Source organism: Hirundo rustica, chromosome 18, assembly GCF_015227805.2.
Source record: "Hirundo rustica isolate bHirRus1 chromosome 18, bHirRus1.pri.v3, whole genome shotgun sequence".
In the NCBI taxonomy this organism is placed as follows: Eukaryota; Metazoa; Chordata; class Aves; order Passeriformes; family Hirundinidae; genus Hirundo; species Hirundo rustica.
In genome coordinates this window covers 4078661-4104582 of record NC_053467.1, presented here as the reverse complement: position 1 = coordinate 4104582, position 25922 = coordinate 4078661, and the positions used below count along the sequence as shown (strand labels likewise).

General features: G+C 47.6%; 1 protein-coding gene across 4 annotated transcripts; it reads right to left on the bottom strand.

The window, feature by feature from the left end:
* Window positions 1-319: 319 nt before the first annotated feature.
* On the bottom strand, window positions 320-25810 carry PRPSAP1 (phosphoribosyl pyrophosphate synthetase associated protein 1). 4 transcript variants are annotated; one of them, XM_040082056.2, is made up of 11 exons: window positions 25645-25810; window positions 24866-24977; window positions 16982-17034; window positions 15298-15364; window positions 10651-10823; window positions 10112-10227; window positions 9359-9414; window positions 8732-8877; window positions 2822-2892; window positions 2007-2153; window positions 320-1409 (listed from the first exon to the last, which is right to left on the bottom strand). In XM_040082056.2, exons 2-11 carry the CDS (start codon window positions 24946-24948, stop codon window positions 1251-1253), a joined length of 1071 nt encoding a protein of 356 aa, XP_039937990.1. In that variant the 5' UTR covers window positions 24949-24977; window positions 25645-25810; the 3' UTR covers window positions 320-1250. The 4 variants fall into 4 exon arrangements, with proteins under 4 accessions (XP_039937990.1, XP_039937989.1, XP_058278941.1 ...); XM_040082055.2 differs by lacking the exon at window positions 25645-25810 and adding an exon at window positions 25484-25591; XM_058422958.1 differs by lacking the exon at window positions 25645-25810 and adding an exon at window positions 22905-23013 and having other exon boundaries at window positions 24866-24925.
* Window positions 25811-25922: the final 112 nt, after the last annotated feature.

Sequence of the window (25922 nt, the reverse complement as noted above, 5' to 3'; positions counted from 1 at the left end):
GCTTTTATTTGTTCCTCAGATCAGCAGACTAGTGGTGTGGGTTTTTCTGGAGTGTGTTTGTCTTATCCAGGAGAAAGATCAGTTTAAGGGAGTTTATCCAAATATCAGGCTGGAGACAAAGCCCTCCACATGCATCTTGTGCTGCTTCCTCGAGTGTCCCCTCCACCCAAAAATTAGTATCACTCAGGAAAGGAGCCAGGCCTACTTCCCCATGGAAGAAGGCTGCAAGCTGCCAAGGGAGCCTTGTTACAGCAACAGTCCCACTGAATAGACACAGCAGCTCTGCAGGGGGCACAGGATTCACAGGAAGCACCAAAGCTGAAAAATCTTACACTTTTTATTGCAGGTTCAGTGTTAGTGTTTTGGAGAGCACAGCTGCATTAGAAGCAGATATTGTTCCAACTTCCCTTCCCCACATGACTCTGCCACAAACTCAGGTCCAGGCAACTCCAAAAATTGTGCCTGGTTTTGCAGTGCAGACGAGTGTTCCAGTGAGGACCAAGACCCTCACGTGACTCGTCACTGAAGAGCAAAAATGATCCAAAGCTCGCAAAATGAAAAGGCCAACACATTAACTAGCACTCCCTGCTCTGCTGGGACACACACGTGAGCCTGTTCCCAGCTCCCTGACCCAGGGATGGGAGCAGCCCTGCCAATGGGTTGCCCTAAGCTGTCCTTTCAGGATGTTCCGCTAACTTAGTTTTGCTGAAAGTCCCTGCTCTGCTGTGCAGGAGAGGAGAGGCCACTGAGCTGGCACGGAGCTGCTGTTGGCTCAGCTCTGCCAGCAGCACAGCCTGAACGTTCCCTTCCGTGCTCTGGGGCAAGATACAGGCAGAAACAACACCAAAGGCTGCTCTCGTTGCCCACACAGCCATGAACAGTCTCTGTTCCCTTCTCACAAGCTGACAGCTACTTCTGTTTAGCTTTTTGTTCTGCCCCTAAAGGGCAACAAATAACACACTAAAAAAAAAAAAAAAATCATTAAAGGAACTTAAAAATTCAACATCACCTCATTTCTCCATCTCTCTTAATTAAGGTGTAATCCCTCCCACTGCCAGTGGCCCCTTCTGTTCACTTGTAAAGTGCTGGTCAAGTTGATTCTTTTTCTATTAGATCTCATGGCTCAAGACCCTGAAAACCTCAACGCTCCTACAAAAATAAACAGTTGTGTTATGCCTATGTTTTATGGTATTGCCTTTCCATGCAGATTTCCTCCTCTTGTGGAATCCAGGATGGGGGCAGGCTCAGGTCTAGTCGTCGACAGTGATGTTGCGGAAGAGATAGGCCATGGACTCGCCGTTGTGGATTCGCCGGATGGCTTCCGAGAGGATCAAACTGATATCCACAGTCTTTATCTTGGGGCACTGCAGCTTCTGCACCTCGTGAGGAACAGTGTTGGTCACTACCACCTATGAAAGGCAAGAAAGGAAAGGAAGTTGTGCTGGAACATTCACTCTCCCTGAGCAGCCCCCCCTGGACTGACTCCACGAGGGATGTGTACTGCTGTTCCACGGTGCAGGGGGAGAAATCCTTGCATATCAGGGAAATTATTAAAATAAATGGTTTCCCCTCTGTAACAGCCTGTTGAGGGGACCAGCATAACCAGCACTTTCCAACAGGCCGATGGGTCCATTCAGCTCACAGCATCTACTACTAAGGTTTGAAATCCTGTCTCTTCATGTACCAGCAGCCCCTGTCCAGCTGGGGCTGCACAGTGAGATGGCAGCCACACAGCCCCTGCTGCAGGGAGGGAAGTGTCCAGGCAGGGATGACTAATATTTGCATTAGGGAGAAAACACATTCACAGAGGCAGATCTGATCTGAGCAAGTATTAATCACACACACACTTTTTTTGGTGCTGTTCCAGTGAAGAACCAGCTAACTGAAAGCACCTGATTAAATGAGTAATTCCAGACTGAACTATGTGCCATGGGAAGGACATCAATTTGTGAGTTTTTTTGTGCCCGTCCCTCCTCTGCAGTCTGGAGAGCAGAGAGCAGACTCACCTCATCAATGGAGGATTCCTCTATGAGACGGGGAGCATCTGCTGACAGGAGCCCATGAGTAGCCATCACAAAAATCTTGTAGGCTCCACGCTCTTTCAGGATCTCTGCAGCAGCTACAAAGCTTTCCACATCATCGATGATGTCATCCTGAGCAGAAACAGAAATAACATCAAAACCAGAAGTTTACAGAGCCTGCAGGGCAGGAGTGGATCTGCAGGGCACTGCAGCTTTGGCCATGCACACAGATGAAAAATAGAATCCCTGTCTACTTCAGCTGCTGCTGAGGACAGCCACATGCATGACTAATCTGTGAATGCTATTTCCCTGGTTTAATGACCCTTTTGCTAGTGTGGAGAACAAATGTGTCCTGGAAACAAAGTAGTCCCTGCACAGGCACTCATAGTTTATCATCAGCAAGGCGTGTTTTTTCATGGGGTAGGAGCTGCATTTTGATTACTTACACTGCAGGATGGCATAGCAAGTAAGAGAGGCTTGGCAAGGTTTTTGTTTGTTTGGGGTTTGTTAACATTTCAGGAGTTTTCTCTGTGTGCCCTGGATTTACTCATTACTTGCTGACATCTGACACTTAGAATCAAGGGAGCAATGACATTTCACGGCTTAAACAGCTGACGTGCAACTGATTTTCAACAGGAAGTTGAAATAACCAAAGTCACCAGCACTACTGGAGAAAAGAGTGTCTAAAAAACACATTCCCACTCCTATACCAGCCATCCCTCCGACCCTCAGGGATAGAGCAGCTGAAGCAAAGAGGCTGTGAGGAAGCCCTCCCCCACCTGTTCCCCTCAGACTCATACCACAATGATGGCAATTCTTCCTCCAACATCTCCAACCACAGTTATTGGCGGTTTCTCCTTGGCCATCATCACTAAAGAAAAAGGGAAAAAAAAGAGTCCAGGTGAGTCAGGCCTGAGTCAAACCCCAACAGTTCCACCACACAAGAGGCTGAATCATTAAACACCTTAAATTGATGCAGACATAGATGTGCTTTATATGATCCTGACACCCACCTAAGTGAGAAATTCCCATTTAACAATAATTTTTCTCCTCAAACAGCACTACTGCATAAAGAGGAAATCCTGTTTCTGTGGGGATTTTGTACTGACCTCAGAAACACAAAGCAATTCCAACTCTAACAGACTCCTGTGCATGGAAAGTTACAAATCAGCACCTGGTTTATGGGCAATATCAGTGACCCTCTCTGTGCTCCAGCACAGGACTTGAAAAAGAGTCCATTCCTTGACTGGGAACAACAAATGGGCTTTTCCAAGCAGCACCTCTCAAAGGGCAGGTGCTTTACAAGGTGCAACTTTTCACCTCTTGGACTCAGCAAATCATCTGTAGGATCAGAGACTTGCACTGCAGCTCATTTGCTTTCTCCCATCATCAAACACAGAGGGGTCTTTGAGAGGGTGTAAGAACCTTAATACCACCTGCTCAGGCAAAGAAAGCTTAAGGAAGTTTGCAGAAGCAAATTTGCTGATTATATTTTAAGTGGATTAATGGAAAGAGTAGGACAAAATCCATTTGAAACTCAGTTCAACAAGCTCAGCACAACCAGCAATTGGATCAAAGGATACACTGACAAGCTTGGCTACCTGGCACACAGGGAAGAGATGTACTGGGAAATTAAGTTCCACTCCCTCTTGACACTACTTTTGCACTGACAGGATTCATGCAAAACCACATCCAGCAGGATCCTAAACATACCAGAGATCTAAACTAAGATGCACTGAGAGTGTCCAGATGTAACACAGCATTCGGACTTACACCAAAGAGCAACCAACCTCCAGCAAAGGCCAGGGACTTGCTGTCCATCTGCCAAACCTCTCACCTGCCATGGGGTGCTGGTACAAAAGCTTCCAGCGTGGAAAGGACACGGTGGTGGGCAGATGTGTCAATAGGTGACAATCTAGGCTGATCTAAGCACTGAAGCCAAGAGGCACCTCCAGCATTTTGTAACACTTACCTGGCCCACCTCCACACCCACACCCCTATTTTATACTCTCCACAGTGAGTGCTAAGTGTCCTACCAAAGCACTTGGTGCCCCTCCTTTTGTAAGCTCAGGATTCCGGCCACAGAGGCTTTTCAAGCGCCCCAAGGAGTTCAGACACAGCAAGATTTTTCTCTTTTAGGATAATCCGCTTCAATGCAATACCTGAGCAGCAGGAGAACACAAGCCATTGCCCACCAGAAAGCCTGTCTGAATACTGATCTCTGCTGTCCTCACCAAAAAAGTCTTGCATTAAACTCCCCATCCTGCAGAGCAGGAGGATCCAGTACTATTCCCATACCTCATCAGTGCCTGGGAATGCTTAGAGTGCAAGCTGGGTGAATGAGTCACACTGAGGGATATGATAAAAGCAATTATAAGGACCACAACTTCGAAGATTCTTGTGTAGAGGCTGTTCTTCACATCCATGACCTACTCCACAGGCTGGATTTCCATAAACCTACCAAAACTGTATAAAAGGTGTCCAGTAACTCTGCTTTGCCCAAAGCCCCATCACTCACTGCCAGGTTTTGCAGTTAAAGTCACAGCTACCTTGGAATGAAGAGTTAATCAACAGCTCTTCACGGCACAGATTCCTCAGCCTCCCTTGCATGGTTATTTCTGAGTCTCCTATCAAATGCAAAATCACGTCTAAATCCTGAAGGAAAAATGTTCTTATGAGAAGGAAGATTATTTGTAATCAACGAAGATTAAGCACCACGAGAGATAAGCAGACCATAAATTTCAGTTACAGGCACTACTGACCTGCTTAGATTAGTTATGAGTTTACTATCTAGTCTGGACAGTAATGGAGCTCCTGGTGGGAGCTGTGAAGTATCAAAAGGATTCCACCTGGCTGCCATCCCAGCCTCCGTGTGCATCCACTGATGAGTGCCATCTCTGTTTACAGCAGCCAGGTCAGGGGAAACTTTTCTACACAAATGAACAGGCTTGGGGAGCTGGAATTCAGCACTGTTTTACTCACAGAGATATGGAGTTTCAGCAAATCAGTTTCCTTCTACTCCATGAAGGAAGCAGACACATTCCTTGCTGTGCTTAAAGGCTTAACATGGCAACCAGCAACATTAGCAGTGCTTTGCATCTCTGTCTGTTTTTTTAAAAGCTGTATTTCAATTTTGGTTTATTTTTAAAGAATGGTAGGCAACGTGTCGACCTACCCGGATCTTAAAGAGATGTTCTCCCTTTTCCTTGTTCAATATTCTCTGCAAAAAAAAGAAAAAAAAAAATTGCAAGCCAAAGATCTACCCACAACCACATCAAATCTTAACTGCTCCAAGGTGATGAGAGTTTACACAAGGATTAGTGCAGCCAGTTTCTTCTTCAAAATCTTTGGACATATCAAGATGTGCAAGTCAGAACTGCTGTGAGGAGGTGCCTTGAAAAATGATTCAAATAATAAAGAATATTTTCCTCCCAGACACAAACCCTCTATGTTTGTAGAGAGAAGAGGGTAACAGAAATAAGCCATGGTGGTACTTCTGCCTGGTGTAACCCCTTGGATCCTGTACAGGTTTGGGTTAAAGAGTTGCTGATATTTTCTGGAGAGTAAGAAAAGATGCTTGTGGTATCTGTACCTTCTGAGGAGAAAAAATAAAAGAGAAAAAACTAGACCAACCACCATATTTTATAAAACAAGAATATCAAAGAACACTTTCATTCAGATGTGCATAATACACACTGAAGTACCACATGTTAGAGGATTACTGGCACTAAAAAAGAACGTTCCCAGGTGTGTAAACATGTTGCTTTAAGTGGTCAGAAACGGGTTAAGAGATACTAAAATAAATTCTGCTCGGAGCTGACAGCGCGAATTAAAGTGACAATCACCAAGAAATATAATGCTGCATTTACAACAGAGCCTGGGAGCAAAAGGCTGCTCAAGAGTGAACTGTTTCATGTAGAGATAACCTTGGAAGGAGAGAAAACATCCCTGTGCCCAGCCTAAACACAGGCAAGATGGGGGTAGGGAAGTAGGAACAGACCTATGGTCACTCCAGTTTCTCCCCCAAACTCCCTTTGTGGCAGTTTGCTGGGCTCTGGGATTCCAGCAGACCATTATCTCTCTGCATAAAGTACTGAATTCCAAAGCCACTGAAACGATTTAACAGATGGTGCTCCACTCTTTTCCTCCAGGAAACATGCAAAGAGTCCCCATGCATTTGTTAAGGCACAGCCCCAAGCCAGCTGCAAGCTCTGAGACACAAAAGCACACAATCAAAGGGAATAACCTTGGAGTGACATCCTGTCTCCAAGGCTCTGATTTCAGGGGCTGCAGTGATGTGGGCTTTTACTGCTGCCCTAGCACAGCATTTTAAGTGCAATTAGAAGCACCTCTGGCATTTTTCTGTTGTGGCTCCCTACAAATCAGAATATCACCTCAGGCCACACTCACAGGGACAATAAATAAGCCATTACACTGCCTTGCACTCATTAATTAGAGGCACATGATCTCTGCTAGAACAGGGGGAGAAGGTGCATGCCAGGACGCAGGAGCCCAGCCAATTCACCAGGGTGCCCATGGAGAATGGCATGAGCCTTCACTGTGGGGCTCTAGGGCTGCTCCCAGACACAGGTTTCACCTCTTTCCTGGCTCTGACACAACTGCCTGGAGCTTCAGTTGCCAAGTCTGGGATGCTCCACTGATCTGGTTGTAGCCCAGAGTGGGATGCTCCATAAGAAGTCTCGGCCCCTTCCCAGGAACATCCCCAACCTTCTACCTGCCAGGCCCAGTTTTGGTTGCTGAGGCAGGCACACTCACAGACCACTTCTGTTGTGACAACCAAAGGGTTTGGGGACAGTTCTGGTGTAAGGAACCAACCACACAGCTGAACCCTGCTACACGCTGCCCTCAGAGCTTTCACCACCAGGAAGGGAGAGCTGAATAAGGGTTTGGAATTATGTGACATTTGAGGTGGGAAGATGCTTTTCAGATGACTGAACTGGACAGGAAACAAGGCATGGCAGAGAGGGTCAGCACAGACCCTCGCAGCATTGCCATCCCAGCTGCACTTTCACCTCTGTCTGGCAGACTGTGACACAACAGTATCCACAAACTGCTTTTAGACAGGGAAAACCTCAGAATTCTGCACCTCCAGAACCTGCTCACTCAAAACCATGCATCTCTCGGGTTAGAGAACTGCAAAGAAAAGCAGCTTCTACTCAGAGTTTTGGACAAGTTTGCCCCACAAACCACCCCATGACAGAGAGCTGCCAAGCCACAGCTTGGCTGTTTTACACTGTGCCTTAGGCATGCTGGGATGTAAGGTCATTGGTCAAGTGCTGAGTTTGTGCAGCAGGAGATAAAATAAGAAAGTGGTGATGCACAGCAAATTAGTTTGTGTCTGGATAGCTGAGGACTGAAAATAATTTTCCATCGGATTTGTAACTAAACTGGACAAGGGCACACACTTCTGTATGAACAACCATTTACAGGGAATCTCCAGCAGCACAAACTTTCACAGCTGAGCTTCTTTGAAGTGACACAGCTGGAAATAAAATACAAGCAATTCCTCTGTAGCAGACAAATGTCAGCTACTGATGTTCTGGAGGACAGCATCGTCCATAATAGGAGGGGAAGAAGAAAGTGAAGAATAACCATGCAAATTCCTGCTTTCTTGGACAGGCATGAAACAAATCTCCTTGTCAGAAGGAGAAAAATAAAGTCCCAAATTCATTGCCAAACCCCACCTGCCCCCCAGGGCCCAAGAGGAGTTTCACCAGCAATAAAAGCACTGTTTAACTGATTGTATTCCAGTGAGACACAACTGGGGTGATGTAAAATGCCTGCAGTCTTGCTTGCCTCCCTTCCACAAGCTGCCCATAAACTGGTTGGATGGTCTCCCTGAATTTCCAGAGATTAGATGATTATCAACAGCCCAAACCACTGCTGGTGTTGCCACATGCAGCAGCACACAGCCTTTCCCACGGGCACTTCTCAGCCACCTTCCTGCTCCCAATTTCTGTCCTACCACCACCTGCCTAGAAAGCTAAATCTTCCCAAAAGGGAGCTGGATTTTGATGGTACTGTTGTTATTTGACTGCTGCAGGAATACAAGCAATCCTGAGGATGGCATTTCCCAGAATACAAGTTTCCTCTTTTTCTTTTGCTCTCTGCTCCCAAATCAATGGCAAGAGCTCCGGAAGCAGGTCAGCAATGCTCTTGGAGAACCCATTCACCCCAGCCACATAAATCTCAAAACCTTGTCAAAACAGACATTGGAATATGATCACCTAGGTGCCAAGGTGAAGAAAGTTTCCAGCAGTAACAATGGCTGCATAGAAGGGAAGACAAAGAGCAGCTCCCCCTCCCCAATAGAGCCAACAGCCTGCCTCAGTGGTTGTTATCTCATTACTTTCACTTTTACATCTCCCTTGTTTCGTCAGCTCAATGAATTCTGTTGCTGAACACTGTAAAAGCACCACCATCATCAGAAGTTAGTCAGTCCAACACTATGGAGCAGGCACAGCCAAGGAGAAAATATTGATGGCTCTGCATGGCCACTAGCAGTTAAATAAAAAACTTCCCCTGTGACTTCTCCCACAACTCACTGATATCAACCTTTCCATGAAAAAAAATCCACTGGTCTAACTGCCTTAGCTTGGTAACACCCACACAGATAAACCAACAGAAATTTCCCACCGAACTTTTTCTCTTTTTCTCCCCCAAAGGTAAGCAGGGAAGCTTGATCTTACACGGCAGCTCCAGGCCAGGATGCACAGTTGCATTTTTGAGCATTGGAGGGGAGTGACGCCCGTCATCCATGTCCTGCTCTGTGCACTGAGCCTCTCCATGGATCACTGCCAGCCCCAGCCGCAGCCTCTCGGCGTAAGACTGAGCCCTGCAAGACAAAAACAGCCTCTCAGGAAGATGCTGGGCTGATGCAGCTTCACAGCCCACTACAGCAAGTCTCTCCCAGACCAACAGCAAGCAAAGGCTGCACCTTTGTGGTTGTTTCTCTCACTGGAATTGACTCTTCATTCCTAATTAATATCCCAAAGCCCACTCTATCCCTTGGCTCTACCATGGGGTCTCCGACGTTCCTCCACATGCAAAATACTTTCTGAGATGGTCAGGCACTGCTCAAACTCCAGCAGCAAGTCTGACCCAGGTGAACCATTTCAGTAAGACCATCAGAGGTTACTCCCATGAGGGTGGGAATACAAAGTTCAGCTGCCTATCTGCACCACATCCATCCCATTTCCAGCCACAAAGGAACTGTCAATCCATCTGCCACCCTCCCATACTTTCCCTGGTATGTTTTCCACCAGCTCAGGTATTTTCCAATTAACTTTTAACCAGCCAGCAAAGCGTCCATTTACCTTTTAGCAGCACCAGGAGATTTGGCTACAATAACTGCATTTCTGTAATCTGGAATCTGGATGTGATAAAAAGTTAATTAATTAAAAAAAGACCTTCTAGCTAGGGAGTAACTTGTTTGATATGTGGCTGAATAATTTCACCCATCCTCCTCCCCAGAACCAAATTTTCATTCTGTGACAAGAAACTAGAGAGGCAACTCACTTGCTTCCAACACCAGTATTTGTGTATTCTGCAAAGATGGCAGTGTTCACTATGTTTAACCCTCCCCATATGGGGAAGCCTTGTTCCCACCACGTGGGAACAAATCATCATCATCTGCACATGGAGAATAAAACCTCTGTGCCCTGCTCCCAGCCCTGCTATGATCAGCACTCCTACACTGAACCCAAGATAAAGTCTATCAATAATTCAGAGCAGTCAGAAATCCAGCACAGCACAAAGGGAGAGGGGAAGCAGGTTAACAGGACTTCAGAGGTGATTAGAGGCAGGAGCACAAGTAGCATCTCTCAAATGGCACTAACTCCACAGAGAGCAAGCTCCCCTCCTGCTTGTGCTGCAGTTCAGTTTCTATCCAATCAGAGAAGTGTAACATCTTTCCATGAAACATGCAATAGATACCCCCTGAGAAAGAATTCATTAACAGGATTGACCTAGACTGACACCACCACCGCTACTTAGCAAAGGCCCAATGCTGCCATCACATTAAAATGAGTTCAGACAAGTTGATATACATAGAACTAGAGTAACCTCACTTCTTCCTGTATATACTGAAGCAAGAAAGGGGATGCTCTCAGGTTGTCTACTGGAAAGCTGAAGAAGCCTTGGATTTCCTTTTGATGAAGGTCCATAGTGATAATGTGTGTTAAACCTAAGGGGGAAAAAAGACAACAATTTATTTCAAATATTACCACGTGGCTGGAGTTCCTTCAACACCTCAATTTTTCAGACTCTTTCAGCTATTACTCAGACCATTATGCCACGTCATAAAATAATCATAAACAGATTAACACAGAAAGTTCTACAGACATAATGAGGAACAGGCATGTGATGCCACAGCACTGGGCTGACACTGTACTTCACTGTAACAGTTCTAGGCCACTTCCCCAGGCACAAGTTACAAAAAAACACAAGAAAGCTGAAGAAAATTAATTCCTCAGTGTGGCTCGAGATCTCAGCAACACATCCCCACAGGATGTGGGAATGGAAGACAGGAGAATGGAAGGACAGATGAGACCTCTGGGATGCCCAGCAGCACCAAGCTTGCCATGCTGCTGCTCCCTGGGACACTCACCTGCCTTGGCAAGCATTGAAGCCAGCAGCTTGCACACTATGGAGCCCCTCTTCCTCATTTTGCTCTGTTTGCTGTAGGGGAAGTAAGGGATGACCCCAATGATGTTCCTGGCACAGGAAGTCTTCAGTGCATAGGCCATGATCAGCAGCTCCATGACAGCAGTATTCACATCTCTAGGAGATTTGAACACAATTCCAAATATTAGCAGGCGTTTTTCCAATGCAACTCCTTTTCCATTCATACCCAGACCGCCCCTCACCAAAATTCCACACAAATAACACAATTCCAAATATTAGCAGGCGTTTTTCCAGTGCAACTCCTTTTCCATTCATACCCAGACCGCCCCTCACCAAAATTCCACACAAATAATGCTACATCTCAGGCTAACGTATGCCAGACCCAGACTGCAGCCATACAGCTCCTTCCACCACGCCACAACAAATTACAATCAACTCTTACACACACAGGACGTGACGCCAGCACTCAAGAGCTGTGGACTGGGATTTGATTTTATATCACAACATAAGGTGTATGATGATTTCCCTCCATCACCTGACAAAAAAGGCTTGGTATAGAATTTTGTTTGGAACAAATGTCACTCGATACGGTGTAATTTGAAATAAAATAGTCTTTTAAAGAAGCAGCACACATGCAGCCAACCCAACTTCATCCACATTAGATTTCTTAGGGTGTTTTCCTCTTTAACAGTGTAAGGCAGGTTATTTTTCCTGCCTTAAGAAAGACTGCAGTTGGAGCAGTACAAACTCCAGACATGGCACTTTGGTGGAGGTCAGCATCTCCACACTCTTTAGCTTATCTAGAGATGGAAGGAACAACAGCACAGGAAATGCTAAAGGATTGTTTCTTGAAAGAAAAAACAACCAAACAAAAAAGTAACTTAGGCAGAGGAATCACGGAACATGCTGAGTTTAAAGGGCTCCATCAGGATCATGAGTATAATTCCTACTCCTACACAGGACACCCCAACAATCCCATCCTGTCCCAGAGTGTTGCCCAAATCTTGAGCTCAGACAGGTTTGGTGCTATGACCACTTCCCTGGTGAGTCTGCTGCAGTGCTCAACCACCCTCTGGGTGAAAAACTTTGTCCTGATATCAACCTAAACCTCCTCTGACTCAGTTTCATGCTGTTTCCTTGAGTCCTGTCACAGGTCACGAGACTGAAATATCCCATCTACAGATTGTTCCCCCACAATGACTGGAGTGGCCCAGTAGGAATGTATTAATCTGCACTTTAATGAATTTTGGGACAGGGAAAAAAGCTAAGCCCTTAGATCAACTTTAGTTCTTAAGACCAACACCAAGAGACAGTGTCTGCATCACCACAGACTGACTCAAGAACTTTTGGGAATGGAAGAGCACGTGCTTCAGATGGCAGGACAGGCACTCCTGCACACAGACCCCCTGCCTGGGGGTTTCCAGCATGGACAGTGACACACCATGTGTGTCCCACGGAGTGGCCCAGCTGTGCAGCCCACGGTGCCAGGGCAGGGGCTGACTGGGCCATCCTTCCACAGCAGCAGAGGAGTAAACAGAGCAGCCTAAAGCTCTGCAGAGCTTTCTGGGCATTACCCAGACATTGCTCAGGCCCTGAGACAGCCACTAGAGACAGCTCCTCCAACTGCCCAGAGACATGACCCATGACAAACCTCTGACCATTTCTATTTCCCCGCTGCTCTCCCTTCCTTTGGAAATTAACCTCCACTTGTGCCTCTTCTTTTGTGAGGCTCTGGGTCTCTGCTGTCCCGCTGGCCCCGCCAGTCCGTGCACACAATGCCATTTACACACAAGAAAGCTTTGTTGGCTCTGGAGCACCCAGCCAAGAATTACATAAAACACAGCCCCCTGCCACACAGGACAACCAGCAAACAAAGAACTGTTTCTTCCCTTTGGTGATTTAGCTGTGCCAGTGAGGCTGTGAGAGAAGAAAAAGATGCTACTATCAGTGTCATATAAAAACAATGCGGTCAAACTGAAGCCTATTTGAAGTTCCTCTGAGAAACTTAATATTTTTCATCGTTATTTTTCAACTTACTCTTTGAAAATACATTCATATTCACATGGAGAGCAGGTAGAGAACAAGACTGGGACTTCAAAAGGCACCAGCAGTTCTGGTGCTGCTGCAGGACACCAGTAGCCATACTGATGGAGAAGTTATTCAAGGAAGGTACCTGTCCCAGTATGCAAGCAGGATGCCAGGCTGGGCTCAGGGAAGCTCCTGCAGAGCAGCTGGCACAGGCACTAGGCAGAGGTGGATGCATCTGTCCCTCCAGCAGAGCCCAGGGTGGGTGGGCTGAGATGGCTTCACGCTGAGCCATCACTGATCTGCTAATCTGCAAGGGGCACAGACCCCAACCAAGGGCACCAGCTGGGGAAAGTGACATTGGAGGAGGAAGCCCAGCCCCAGCATCTCCAAACCAGACACCCAAGAGAGCATCCCAGGCTCCCTGCTGCCCTCCCCATCTCTGGCATTGACGCCGTGCTCAGTTAGTTACTGCTGGGATGGCTGAGCCAAGACCTCACACAGGGGCTGGCAGCTCGTTCATTACCAGGACACTCAGACAGCTCAGCTATGCCCCACACCCTCCTTAGCACCCCAGAGCCTCCCCTGCTGCTCCTTATCTCTGCCTGGGCCATCCCTGGACACCCCTGCTCTGGAGGCTGGACAAACACCTTATGTGACACTGTCCATGGACTTCGCAACAATCAGCAACAACACTGAGCACTAAAAGGCTCCTTCTGCCTTTAGGGTACCACAAAATCACCAACTCGTTTGTTTTTCTACCCCCTAAACATGAGCTATTTGATTTTCCTTCACACGAATGCCAGTCCACACACCAATCTTGGACGTTAACTGTCCTTGTCACCTTTTTTCTGGTTGTGCTACAGCTTTTATGACAGAGAACCTGTGTCAAATATTCAGGTCTTTCTGTTCTCTCTGTGCGTTTAAGATGCAAACTGTGAATTCACACTGCAGCATAACAAGGCTGTTTCCCCCTCTACTGACAAGTCCTAATATTTTCTTTTCAAACCTCTACCTGAGTGTGGAAGTCCTATTCTTAGATTATTCCACACAGTTGTTGTTTTGACTCTCCTGAAAAACTCCCTGAAACCCACTGCAAAACGGAGATGTCCTTGAACCTGTCCTCTCCAGCAATGCAGCAAGGCACAGCTGCAGTTCAGGAATGAAAGATGATTTGGCTGCACAACACTGGCTCCTCACCTGGAGGGCCTTGAACATTCTGGCTAAAAAGGATCTATCTCTTGGCCCAAAATACTGAATTCAGTTAATGGAAAAACAAGAGGATCAACAAGTTAAGACCAAAGGGGAGGTTTTCCCCTCCCAAAACTGCTCCTGTCCCTAATGCTCTGAGTTAGCTCTCTCTGAGAACTTGATCTGTTTCATGTTTACACAGCTCTCAGTTGCAAGTTATTTCAGAGAACTCCTTCACAAGGGACAACAGAATGGCACCATTCACCCGAAACATAATCCTACAGCAGGAGATTTTCATCTTGCAGAGGTTTAGTTGCTCCCTGAGGGAAGAAACACTTGGGGTATGTCTCTGAAGAGAGATGAGCTCTAGGAAAATGTTTCTGCCTCCAAGAGGAATTCCAGAAGCAAGTAAGCTGTCTAGTAGTCCTACTGCTTTCTTTACAACAGGCCAAGCATTTCACAGAGGAAATGAACTTGAATTCTCAGTGGGCTCTATTTCCTTGGCAAGCGAGGAAAAATCCTGCGTCCAGGCAATTCTGCTCCCTGCTACTTTTGAACTACAATTGAGATCTGCTAACTTACTATGTCCTGTGATCTCCAAAATCTGAGCAGAATTTGGTAACTTGGAAAAAGCTATCAGAACGGGAATATCCTTGTTTTGTTAATATATATAATACCTCATCTCTGAAAACAGCACCTCCCCAATCACAGTGGGTTGATTTGCAGTTACCATTTATTTGTAGGCTCCCTTCCCATCATCCTGGTGCTGTCTCATTACCCTTCCTGAGCCAGCAAGGTTCCTGGGGTTATAGATGGTTAGATAGCTCCCTGCTTACTTGCAGCACTTCTCTTAATCCGAGCCTAGAACAACCCAAAATAAAACCTAAAAAGGCCCACCATCATCAAGAACTGTAAAAGTACAGGAGGGAGGCTATGGGCTTCCACCTGAGCTCAGTTTCACATCACTACAGCAAAAAGGGAAGAGTAATCCAGCCTGCAATGAAAGCAGCAGCTGCTGTTTGATGCTGGCTCTGTTGCCTGCTGGTTGGGAGGCAGAGGAAATCACCCATGCTGGGATGGAAATGCCAGTCAGAAATCACCCAACAGCTGAGCCTGAAAGGCCACCGACACACAGACCAGGGATGTTTCAGCAGAAACCATCAGTCACTCCTGCTCCTGCCTCAAGTGACACACTCCAGCTATTTGATGGGAAGCATCTCAGTGTTGCAATCAATCCCCTGGGAATGTTAACAGCTTAACACTGCATGGGGCCCTAGATCTAAGAGCAGTGACAACACTGCATGAGCTCCACTGGTTATTGTGCTGGTTTACAGTCAGCAAACCACAGAACCATCTGCTGATCCAGGTATTGAAAACACACCCCAGGTGCAAAACTGAGCCACAAGTGCCTCACCTGGGGATTGTCTGTATGATGAAGATATCCTGTCCACGGACAGACTCTTTTATTTCAACTCTTGTTTCTGAAAAGGATGGAAAACGGAGTCAGGTTTTTTTCCAAACATCAGGTTGACAGTGACAACACACCATGTCATAGCAGCAACCTTGCCCCCTGGTCAGGGCAGATGAGGACTCACTCCTCTGCCCTTTGTGCACGTACACACGCAGATGCACCAAGTGGATTTTCCAAAGGCTGAACCTGGGTAAAGCTGGCATGACATACCAGTGACTTAGTTGTATTTACAAAGCAAAAGCAGACTGAACAGCTGTTTTTTAATAGAATTTAGGATTTTAAAATTTAAAAATTAGAATTTTAAAATTTAGAAGACAATTTCCTAACTCTCAAACAGAAATCCTTTTCACGCTTCCATGGAGTGCTGAGAGCTGTCAGCAGCACATTCATTAGTGAGCAATTAACCACCCAAGGCAGAACAACCTCCAGTACTTCCAAGAAGGTAACTCAGCACTTTTTGCACTTTGCTCTTTCATAGCTTACCATGGGATCAGCTCCATGCTGGCTGGAGAGCTCAAGGCAGCACCAGCAGCACAGATTTGAGAGCAAGAACTCCCCAACTTCACTAACAAGGTCAAGACATTTTAGCACACACAGGCTGGAAGTCTGGGTCTCTGCTGAGCACCAATCATACGGTCCCTGACTCAAATGCAGAAGCTGAGCCCCAAGCAGCTCTGCAAAGCCAAATAATGACTCCAGGTTTCCCAAGGTGCCTGCCTTAGTCACTCATTTCCCACACAGTCATGAGCTAGAGGGCAGGGGTAAGGAAAAGGAGACAAACAGCCCCTCAGCTATGGAGTTCCAAGTCTAATTGCCTTGCCCTGGCAGTAACCCTACAGGACTCTGCTGAGAGGAGACCGATTTGCTGTGCAGCAGTGAAAAACGACTTCAGACCTCGTAGCAAGCAACCTGATTTAAAACCAGCCCCAAAGGGCACCGAGCTCTTCTGGGCAGGAGTGCACCAGCCAGCCCAACCATAACCACAGCAGCTCTCCCAATGTGAGGCCCATTCAGGCTGCAACAGCAGCAGCACTACCACAAATCCTCCAGCCTGTAGCAGCTCTCCAGCTCTACTCTCTCTTGCAAACAAGGTAACAGAGGTCTTGAAACAGTAAATTACTCTTGGCCACAGAACTCTGCTGGCCAATATCCTTGTGTTTCAGCCCAGCATCTGAGCATTAACCTCCTTAGAAACAAAAGCAACCTCCAAGAGTCATTTTCCCCAGCACTGCCATTGCACTTTTAAAAGCAAGGGCAGCTGTAAATTCTGTGTGACAGGGAAGGGCTGAAAGAAAGCGATAATTTAAACATTCACAAGGCAGACATTTAAAAAGCAGGGCATTACTTTTAAACCTGGAGAGGTTTTGCTCAGCATAGGAGCATAAAAGATTTGGCAGCAGCTAAAACCTGAGGTAGGACTCTAGAGAAGAGTTTGCAGGTAGGCAAACAAACAAGATAACTAGGGAAAACAAGGAACACGTTCAATTGCCTTATCCAAGGTCAGCCAGGGAGGTTCAGCACTGCCAGGAGCTGAATGACTGCACTTTTTAGGAAGGTCTGGCCAAGGGAGCTACGCCAGCATTTCTATCACCTCAAAACAGTTGCAAATAGTAGAGATTTCTCTTACCTCCATTGGTTTCCTGGTACACCACAGATTTCCCCAGCTCAGCACCAAGACGCCTGGAAAGAAAAAAAAGCATGTTAGAAATGGAGGAACGCAGCATTTGTACTGCAAAGCAGGGACTAGACCATGCTACACTTCAGCAAAACACAGCACTGCCCAAGAGGGAGCTGAGTGAGCCAGGCAGGCTGCAGAGCTGCATCATCCCCTGCTCTGGGGTTCTCATATCCTTCCCTCGATGGCCCTGGGACACACCACTGTGCAGCAGGTCACTGCTGTACCCAAAGCCTGTGTGACTGACCACAGGCTGTGACTCCTGATGGCAAAGGACACCTTGCCAGCCTGTGAAATGCCCCCTTGGGCAGGTTTGACATGCAACTAGAGTTGAATGATTTACTCAGACTCAATTAATGGCACCTGAGTAATTTACTTTTTTTTACTCCCACCTCTTTTCCCTTTTTCTCCTTGAACCTTCCTTCTGAAATAACTCAAATGATTAATGAGATTTTAACTTTTTAAATTTTTTTTTCAGATTACTCCTTCCTTTTCTCAAATATCAAATCTACAACACTCATCACAACAAAGATTAGTCACCCTCCTTCTCTTTTTGATTTCTTCCTTACAAAACAAAGACTCATTTTGAAGAGCATTTTAAAAGGCTCCAAAATTCAGACTTTTCCCTCAGTATTTAACTGTATCGACAAGTAATCCATTAGTAAGTACTTAAAGGCATTTGTGCTTTAACCCTGAGCCTCAGATGTGAGACCCTGCAGCAGTGAGATGCTTGGGCCAAGTGAGATGGAGCCAGGACAATTCCCTCCTCTCCCAGGATCTGCTCTGTGGCCATGGCCACACAATGCATTAGGAAAGTTTACGCCTGAAAAATACCTTTGTTCACCACGCTGATTATGGCAGCAGTTTCCTGTCTGCACTTGTACTATATTTACCTGGATATGTATCAAAATTCTGCAGATTTAGATAAACCTAAATAGAAGAGTCCATATCTTCTGCTGGTTTTCTTTCTGGTCTCCAGCCTTCAGCAGTCGGTCTCACTGCAGTTACCTTACCCTTACCCTCTTACCTTATCCTTACACATACTCCTTACTCTAACTCGGCCTTGCACTTCAATTGTCACAAAGATCTGTGCTTTCAGAAGTGAAAGAGCAACACAGCTTGACCCTGGCATGCTGCTGTCCCACCAGCAACTGCTGGGCTCAGCTGTGACCCAGAGCTGGAGATCCCAGCTAGAAGTTGGCCTGGAGAGCGTGCCTGGACAGCTGAGATAACAGACACACGGATGCCATGGGATATGTTTGCTTAGCTGGCTCCTAAGCATGTCTCTGGCACAAACACCCTCCCCACCGAGTGTCTGGCAGCATGATTTGCAATGGCTGGGCTGGTGACTAAACTGTCACCTCGAGAGCTGGACGTGCCAGACTGTCACCAGCCCTGCTCGGGTACCAACTGCAGCATCACCCTGCAGCCCAGGCCAGACAAGTCTCACAAATCTCGAACTGGGCTCCTCTCAGCCCAGCTGGGTGAAACCTTGCAGCTGCAATGCAAAGGCATCCTCAGTACCTTCAGTATCTTCAAAAAGAGCTGGCAGCTGGTCAAGTAAAAGCAATCCTGGGCACCTCAGGGATAGATCGACAGCAGAGGTGAGTTTTGCAGGTGGGATCTTGCTGTCCTGATGAGGATAGTCTGGAATTTGCAACCACCAAGCTTAGTCCTAATCACTGCTAAGGCATCCAAGTCCAAACACGCTCAGAAACATACACACACATCCACCCACCCCAGAGCAGTGTGTGGTGGGAAATGTTTAATGACTCACACTTGTTCCTCCACAACTGCATAGCAAGTCTTGCAAGTTCTCCTTGGAGGCACGTGCGCCCTGACTTCACTGCAGACAGCAGTCTTACCTCAGTACTGGGAAAATAAAAAAACATTGGAGAGACTGTGCAAGTGCTCTAAGTCAGCCCTGAATCTCACGGCAGGAAGGAAAGCTTCAAAACCAGTTCAGCCAGACTCATCTTAGCGAAACACTCCTTGGAAGGTGGCACTTTCAGTGCTAAGTGGTGGCAAATAAAACCATATTTGTGGTGCTCACGGGGCAACGTTCTCACGCTGCACTAGGGGAGGTTTAGATTGGATGTTAATAAACATTTCTTCCCTGAAAGGTTTGTCAAGCCTTGGAACACACTGCCCAGGGAAGTGCTAGAGTCACCATCCTTGGAGGGATTTAAAGGACATATAGAGTGGCACTTGGGGATGTGGTTTCATGGTGACTTTGGCAGAGCTGGGTTAACAGCTGTGCTCAGTCTTCAAGGTCTTTTCCAACTTCATGACTCCATGATGTAGCCAGCAGAAACCAGAGCCCAGCGCTCTCCTACTCACCAAACAGCAGCAATGCAGTTTGTGTGCTGCTGAAACGAGAAATCTGAAGTGCAAGTTTGTTCCCCCACGGCAAGAGGGGCATTAAAACAGCTTGGCTTGGGGTACTAAAACAGCTCAGTTGCCAAACCTGGGTGCAGGGAGCAGCAGAAGAGACAAGACACGGATGCCAACTTACAGGAATGAGCAGCTCTGGTCAAACAATAAATCCCAGCTCTGCTCCAACAGTTGACTGAAAGTAAACAGGAGCAGTGGATATGAGATAAAACTCGCCATGACTGTCCCAGATCAGCCCTGCCTGCAGTGCTCCAGAGTCCCAGGAGCCACAGGCACAGCAGGATCCGAAGGCAGCTCCCCCAGAGCAGCTGAGGTATGTGCACCCCGGGGGCACACCTTGCACCAAATCCCTTCCTGGAGGCTTCGGTTAGACAAGGTATCAGCCAGGGAGAGAGTCTGATAAATCTTGACTGAGTCAAGGACAATAAAGAAGGGACTGTTGGTGCAACTCCTGCTGTAAAGCACCAAATTCCAGAGGACTTTTATCAAACGGGATATTTGCATGGAAGTCAAGGGCAGGGCACAGACTTATTGACCACACAGCCTGGCAGCAGCCAGAGTTCAAAGATAAATTTCCCCTTCTTATTACCTCTCCCTTGTTTTCTTTTCCATCCCCACTCTTTTCTCTCAAAATTCTCTCCATCCTGAAGCTTCCAACTGGATGTTGTTTTAGGGGACAGAGGAATTGAACTGACAGCAAGAACTGCTTTCATCCAGCTCCAGGACTAACAGCATAATCACAGGAACCTGGGCTAGCACAGTCACTGATCACTGGTCTGCAGACACAGGCAGAGCTGCCCTAGGACAGAGAATGTGCCACTGCAGGTAACCCAGACCACACACCCAGCAGAGATAAAGCTGCTTCTGGGAAAAAGAACACTTTAGGTCCTGCAGATAAATCACGTCTCCAAGCAAAATGAGCTGCTATCCTCACACCAGCTCCATCACTAAACCAACTCCTCTGGGGCATGACAGCATCTAAGAGGAAAAAAAAAGCCTCTTTATGGCTTTAAAAATCTGACTCAGAGCAATTGGCCAGTAAAAATTCCTATTGATCTGGACTCTCTCTGTAAACACTGCTCAGGAAGGATGATCTAACTTTCTGCAGTCTCAAAACATGCCAAGAGGATATTAAGCTGTGAATACAGAAGTGTTTATAAAACCTGTCTCAAATTCACATCTAAATGCAAACAGCTCAGGAGTCACCTATAGTTTAATGAGGAAGTGACACACTGCAGTATTTTGGGAAACACTGTGAGGCTTTATCAGATTGTACTTTAAAATGCTCCAAAGATTGTCAAAAACCACTGTACCAGGCTCTCGAGACAAAGGGCAGCCAAAGAGACTCCAGGTTCAGCTGAATCAAATTTCAAGGGGGAAATGTACTCACAGTATTTTGTGCCATCAGAGCCGGTTTCAGTGCCACCGACAAGTGCCCTCAGCCCAGGCTGTGTTTCCTTCTCCCCCTCTGTGACCAGAATCCAGGACATTTGTCAGGTTACATCCATAGGGAGCTTTCAGCCAGCTCACAGCACAAATATTCAATTTGAAGAAAAATCTTTACACAAAGTTGTTAATTATGGTATTTTATTTTGGCATTATCCTATTCATTATAAACACTTTCCCTGGTGTCTGCTCTGCAAACTCCCAACTCTCCCCACATCTACAGACTCCAGGAACTGTGCAGACTCAGAAGGAGCTGGAGCAAAGGACAGAGGGTCTGTGTCATGCCTGACTGTGGCCAAAGCAAGCCACAGCTTGACTCTGAATTGCTTTTCAAACCTTAGCAAATCTTTAAATAAAGATCAGTCATGCTCCAGCCAGCACAATGGCAGCACTGCAGTGCATTTCCTAATCCCCCAGTACAAGAACAGCCAGGAAAGGGAAAGGGAATGGCAACTTCCTGGATACAATCTGTTTAGATATCCTTAAAACTATCTGAGCTCTCCTTTGCCTCTCTCCATCCACCCAGCATGACAGGGTATTTGAAGAAAAGTCCCTACTGCTCATCTGCCACTGGAATCACTTGTTCCAGCCACACCAAAGCCATGCAGCCCAACCACTAGCAAATACCAGGCAGATCTTCCTCTATTCCTGGTGATTCCAGCCCACTCCTGGTGAAGGAACTTCCCCTAAAGCTGTGCTGGCCAGCACACGAAGCTCCACATGAGCCCAGCCTGCTCAGCCACATTCTGTGCTTTATCTAAACTGCACAGAGATGCTCTGACTCCCCTCTGCCACCCTCTCGTGTACTGGCAAAATGACCTGAAGAATACATTTCCTACCAAAACCCCTCTCTCAGCTGAGAGAGGCTGCTGCAAGTCCTCTGAATGTACTGTCTCTGCCCAAAGCATGGCTCACCTCCCACCCAGTCACAGAAACCACCACCCTGGGTTTAGCATTGTGACCCAGCCCCCTGCAGCCAGAGGTCAGAACACAAATCCCCATGTTTCCCTAATTCCATGTTGTTTAGGCTCATGGCAATGCTTTATCTTCAGATCACCAGCAATTTCCACGCTGCAAACTGAGTGAATCTCTGGAATACTCACATCCACAGTTGGCAGTGAGACAGTATCACATCCCACATGACAGAGCTGCAGGAGCACTGGGGAGGCATTAGCAAGACTCAATCACCAACCCCCTCCAAGCCAAACACATAAGCAGTGAGCAGAATGTAATATTTGTACCTGCTGAGCCAGGCACTGCAGTCAGAGGGAGATCTAAATGCATCTGTTGGATTTAAGATCAAAAAGACTTCCTAGATCTCCCTCCCTCCAGCAGCACACAGGCCCATTATGGACCAGCACTGGTCACAGAAATTATCTTTCTCCCCCGAAAATGCAGCTTGTAATCAGGTGTCAAGTGTCCTAATTACAGCAAGAGTTTTCATTCCATCATGGAAAGAATTTAAAACAATCATCAGTCTCAGTTTATAAGAGAAAAGTAAATATATGGGTTTATTTATGTTTCAGTGGTGCTGAATCTAAGAAGCATTTTCATTATTTCAAGTTTCACAAGGTCCTCATAATCCAGCACCATCTCCTCTCGCTACCATCAACTAAAACTCTGAAAACCTAAAGTGAAAGTAAGACTGACCATTAGTCACTGTCCATAACCAGAGAATGCTCAAGGGGAATCATGAATATCAGAACTGTGCCAGAACATGATGCTCAGAGCCTGAAACGAAAGCAGCTCTGGAAGTTTAGCAGTAAAAAAAAGCAAGGAGATAAATCAGGTGTCTGAAAGCTGCTCAGTGTCACACTGCTCCTCTCCAGACTTGAGATTTTATAAAGGGTAAGTCAGAACCACTCAAGTAGAGATCTTCAGCTCATACCTACAGGCAAAGAACAGAGCCCAGATGGATAGGTGTCTCAAGAGGCCCTCCTAATATTGAGTGTTGTTTTAAAGTTCTTTTACTACTTTTACTCAAGGTCATAAAAAAACTTTAAAAAGAACGCACAATATTAGAGGACAGACTCACCCTTGTAAGATTGCTCCAACTCTATTTAAAGGTGCAACTGACCTCCCCAGCAAAGAACAGGCTGGGATGTGAGACGGGGGAAAGGCAGCAGCCACGCATCTTTTGCAATCTGAAAGAACAAGGGATGTGTTACAGATCAGTTGAAACAGCCCTCGAGCTCCTAAGGGAAGGCAGTGCAAAACCACTGCACTAGATGCTGAAAATACCTTTAATTTTTTTACTGTGGGCAAATCTGTACTGTGAACAGTTCCAGGTTTTGCACCCACAACAAAGATAAATGTCCTTAAGCCTCAGTTAAGCAGCAGCTGCATGTCACAGGGCTCATGTTTATGCCACCACCAGAGCCATCCAACATCCCACTGATGGCAGAGCCAAGGGAAAAACCCCACCTCGCCCCTATTAGAAATTTACTCGGTCAGAGATCAAGGAGGGAGCCGGGAGGTCATTCTGGATCCAGATCCTGCTTCTTTCCCCCCCAGTGCATCCCTGGGATAACATCAGCACATCATCCCAGCCAGCGCTGTGGCCTGGGGAAGCCTCTCCGTGTCTCTTCTCATTTCATCTTTAAAAAGAAGGGAGTTATTTTTAAGACAAAGAGCAAGGAAGGAGATTGCCCGTTTGCCCCTCCAGCCCTGAGAACTCAGAACTCGTCCCCAGGGGAATTCTGTTGTGCTGTGTTGACGCAACAGGACAAGCCCTGTAAAACGCTGTCCCATCTGCTGCAGCAAAACTTATTTTTTATAGAGAGATACATTAGTTTCAGAGTTCAGCAACGAGAAAATGAGACAGAAGTGACAAAATATAGCAAGAATACATAAGCCAAAACCAAAAAGCTTTCCACTACCAAACACAAGGATTTTTCTCCTAGCCTCACACTTGAAGAAGTTACGCTATTATCCAACACACCTTCCAGCCAAACAGCTAAGTCAGCTCTGTGGAAATAATCTGTGCTAAGGAACGAACACTGTTTATTAAGCGTGCAGAATGAACAGCAAAGTGTTCTTGCACTTTAAGGTGGCAGCACACTTGTACTTAAGTCCTGCTTCCAATTTAAGCACACACTTGGAGATGGGAATGGGACAGCAGATGCCTAGCTAGGATAACTGGGATGCTGTAAGCTGCAGCAGGCAAACAAGCACTGAGACCCCTCGATTTTGGGATCAGCTGCCTATGAACTGTAGCTGAGAAACAGCATAAAGAGAATCCAGATCCTGTTCTAAGATGACAGCCCGACAGACAGATGTCCTTCTCAGAAAAGTCCCCTCAGCTTGGGACTCCCCCACTTTGAACCAAACTCATTCAGCCCCAAAGTTCAAGTGCTGGGGGAAACTCAGAACTCTGTGCACCAAGAGCCCCATTTTGGAGGCAGCTGTCGTGCCCTTCGCTCAGCAGGACCCAGCGCATCCGTCTGGGACAAGACAAGGTCAAAGTCTGCCTAAATTGATGGGCTGAAGAAAATGGGGCAGACTTTTACCCTAAACCAAACAGCACAGGCTGCCCAGCTCTCCCAGCTCCCCAAAATCCACTCTGGTCAGTGCAAGGTGCTGTGCCAAGGCGCTCATGGACACTCCCCTTGCCCCAGGCACCGAAGCTTTTGGGAAAACAAGGTCAGGAGCTGGAGAAAGTTTTGAGCACCTCCCAAACCTGCTAAAACAGCTTTTCTGAGGTTTGTCCAGGCAAGTTTCACCTCCTTCCTCCTCAGAAGTAACAGCTTTTGCTGTAGCCCAGCCTTTCCAGCAGTGAAATGGACGTCAGAGGGAGAAAGCGGCAGGTCCATTCCCATCGCTGGGTCAGGCAGAGCTGGTGAAGATTACCAGTGCAAAATCTCCACAAAGGTGTTAGCAGGAGACGCCTTGGGAAGGTGGGGGGATGCCAGAAGCTTCTCCAGCCGCTCGGGAGGGCTCCTGCCGGCGCCGGGGAGCGATGGGGGAGAAAGAAACTTGAAAGAGAAGGCAACTTACTCCGTGATCTTCTTCGCCAGCTCGGTGGAGGCTGCGGTAGAATTGGCCGAGAAGACCCGGTAGCCACTTCTGGCCGCGTTCATCGCCAAAGAGTCATGCAACCCCCGAGGAGCTCGAAAGTGAGAAAAAACAGATTTGTAAGGCAACAACAGCTTCCGTGGCATCCTTTTCTTTCCTCTCCGCCGCGATCACCGCCCCTTAAGGGGTGGGGAGGAGGAGGGGGAAGAGGAGGGTGGGGACCCTTCCGCCACCTATGGACTTGCGGGTCCGTTCCTGCGGCAAAGTATGAAAAGGAGGTGGAAATCGTGATTATTAAAATAAAATGGAGCAGCAGCTGCCTTGGGGAGTAGAAGGGTAGACAGGCAACAGATAACCCCACCCCACGCCCACTCAGTGGTCCGTCATGCAACAGGGGAGAGATGACCCCAAAATGAGGAGGGGTAGCAAGGCGGAGAGGGGCTCCCTTGGCTGGAGAAGGTGCGGGTGAGCAGAGGGAGGAAGGCTGGGGGGGCTCCTTGTGATGCAGCAGGGCTGGACCGAGGTCTCCGTGGCGGGGTAGGGAGTTCCTTGAGAAGGGAGAGGTCTTTGGGGCGGACGGTCCCATCCCGTTCCCCTCACCCAGCCGAGCGAGTTCTGCCACCCGGCCAGAGCGCCGCTCCCTCCGCCGCCATCTTCTCCGCGGGAAAAGCCCGCCCCCGCCGCCATCTTAGGTGAGGGCACCGCCGCCGCGCTCCCCCGTCACGGCGTCCCCTCACCGCCTGCCCGAAGTGCGCCGGTACCTCGGGAGTACAGCGGCAGAAACGTCCCTCCTCGGAGGATAAATACACTTCCCGCTGCCCGAGGGCGGCTCGCAGCGCGGCCGCCTCCGCTTCTGCCCGGCGGTGAGAGGCACGGGGTGTAGGCCGTGGCTGAAGTGCCCGTGCCGAAGATGGCGGCGGGGGAAACGGAAGCGCGGCGCCGGCGCTCTGGCCCCGCTGTGTGGCGGGGGCGGCGGGAGGACCCGCCCGGCCCGCGGCTCCCGGGCCTTTCTCCCGAGGGAACGCTCCGTGCCCGGCGC

Bases quoted from the DNA above. Each gene is read 5' to 3' on its own strand.
- PRPSAP1 (XM_040082054.2), bottom strand. From the start codon at position 25,029: ATGCCACGGAAGCTGTTGTTGCCTTACAAATCTGTTTTTTCTCACTTT. The intron at 15,365-16,981 runs GTAAGAGAAATC...CATCCTTTTCAG, and splicing joins GTACCAGGAAACCAATGGAG to AAACAAGAGTTGAAATAAAA. The intron at 2,893-8,731 runs GTAAGATCAAGC...CTTTTTCTTTAG, and splicing joins TCCTGGCCTGGAGCTGCCGT to TGATGATGGCCAAGGAGAAA.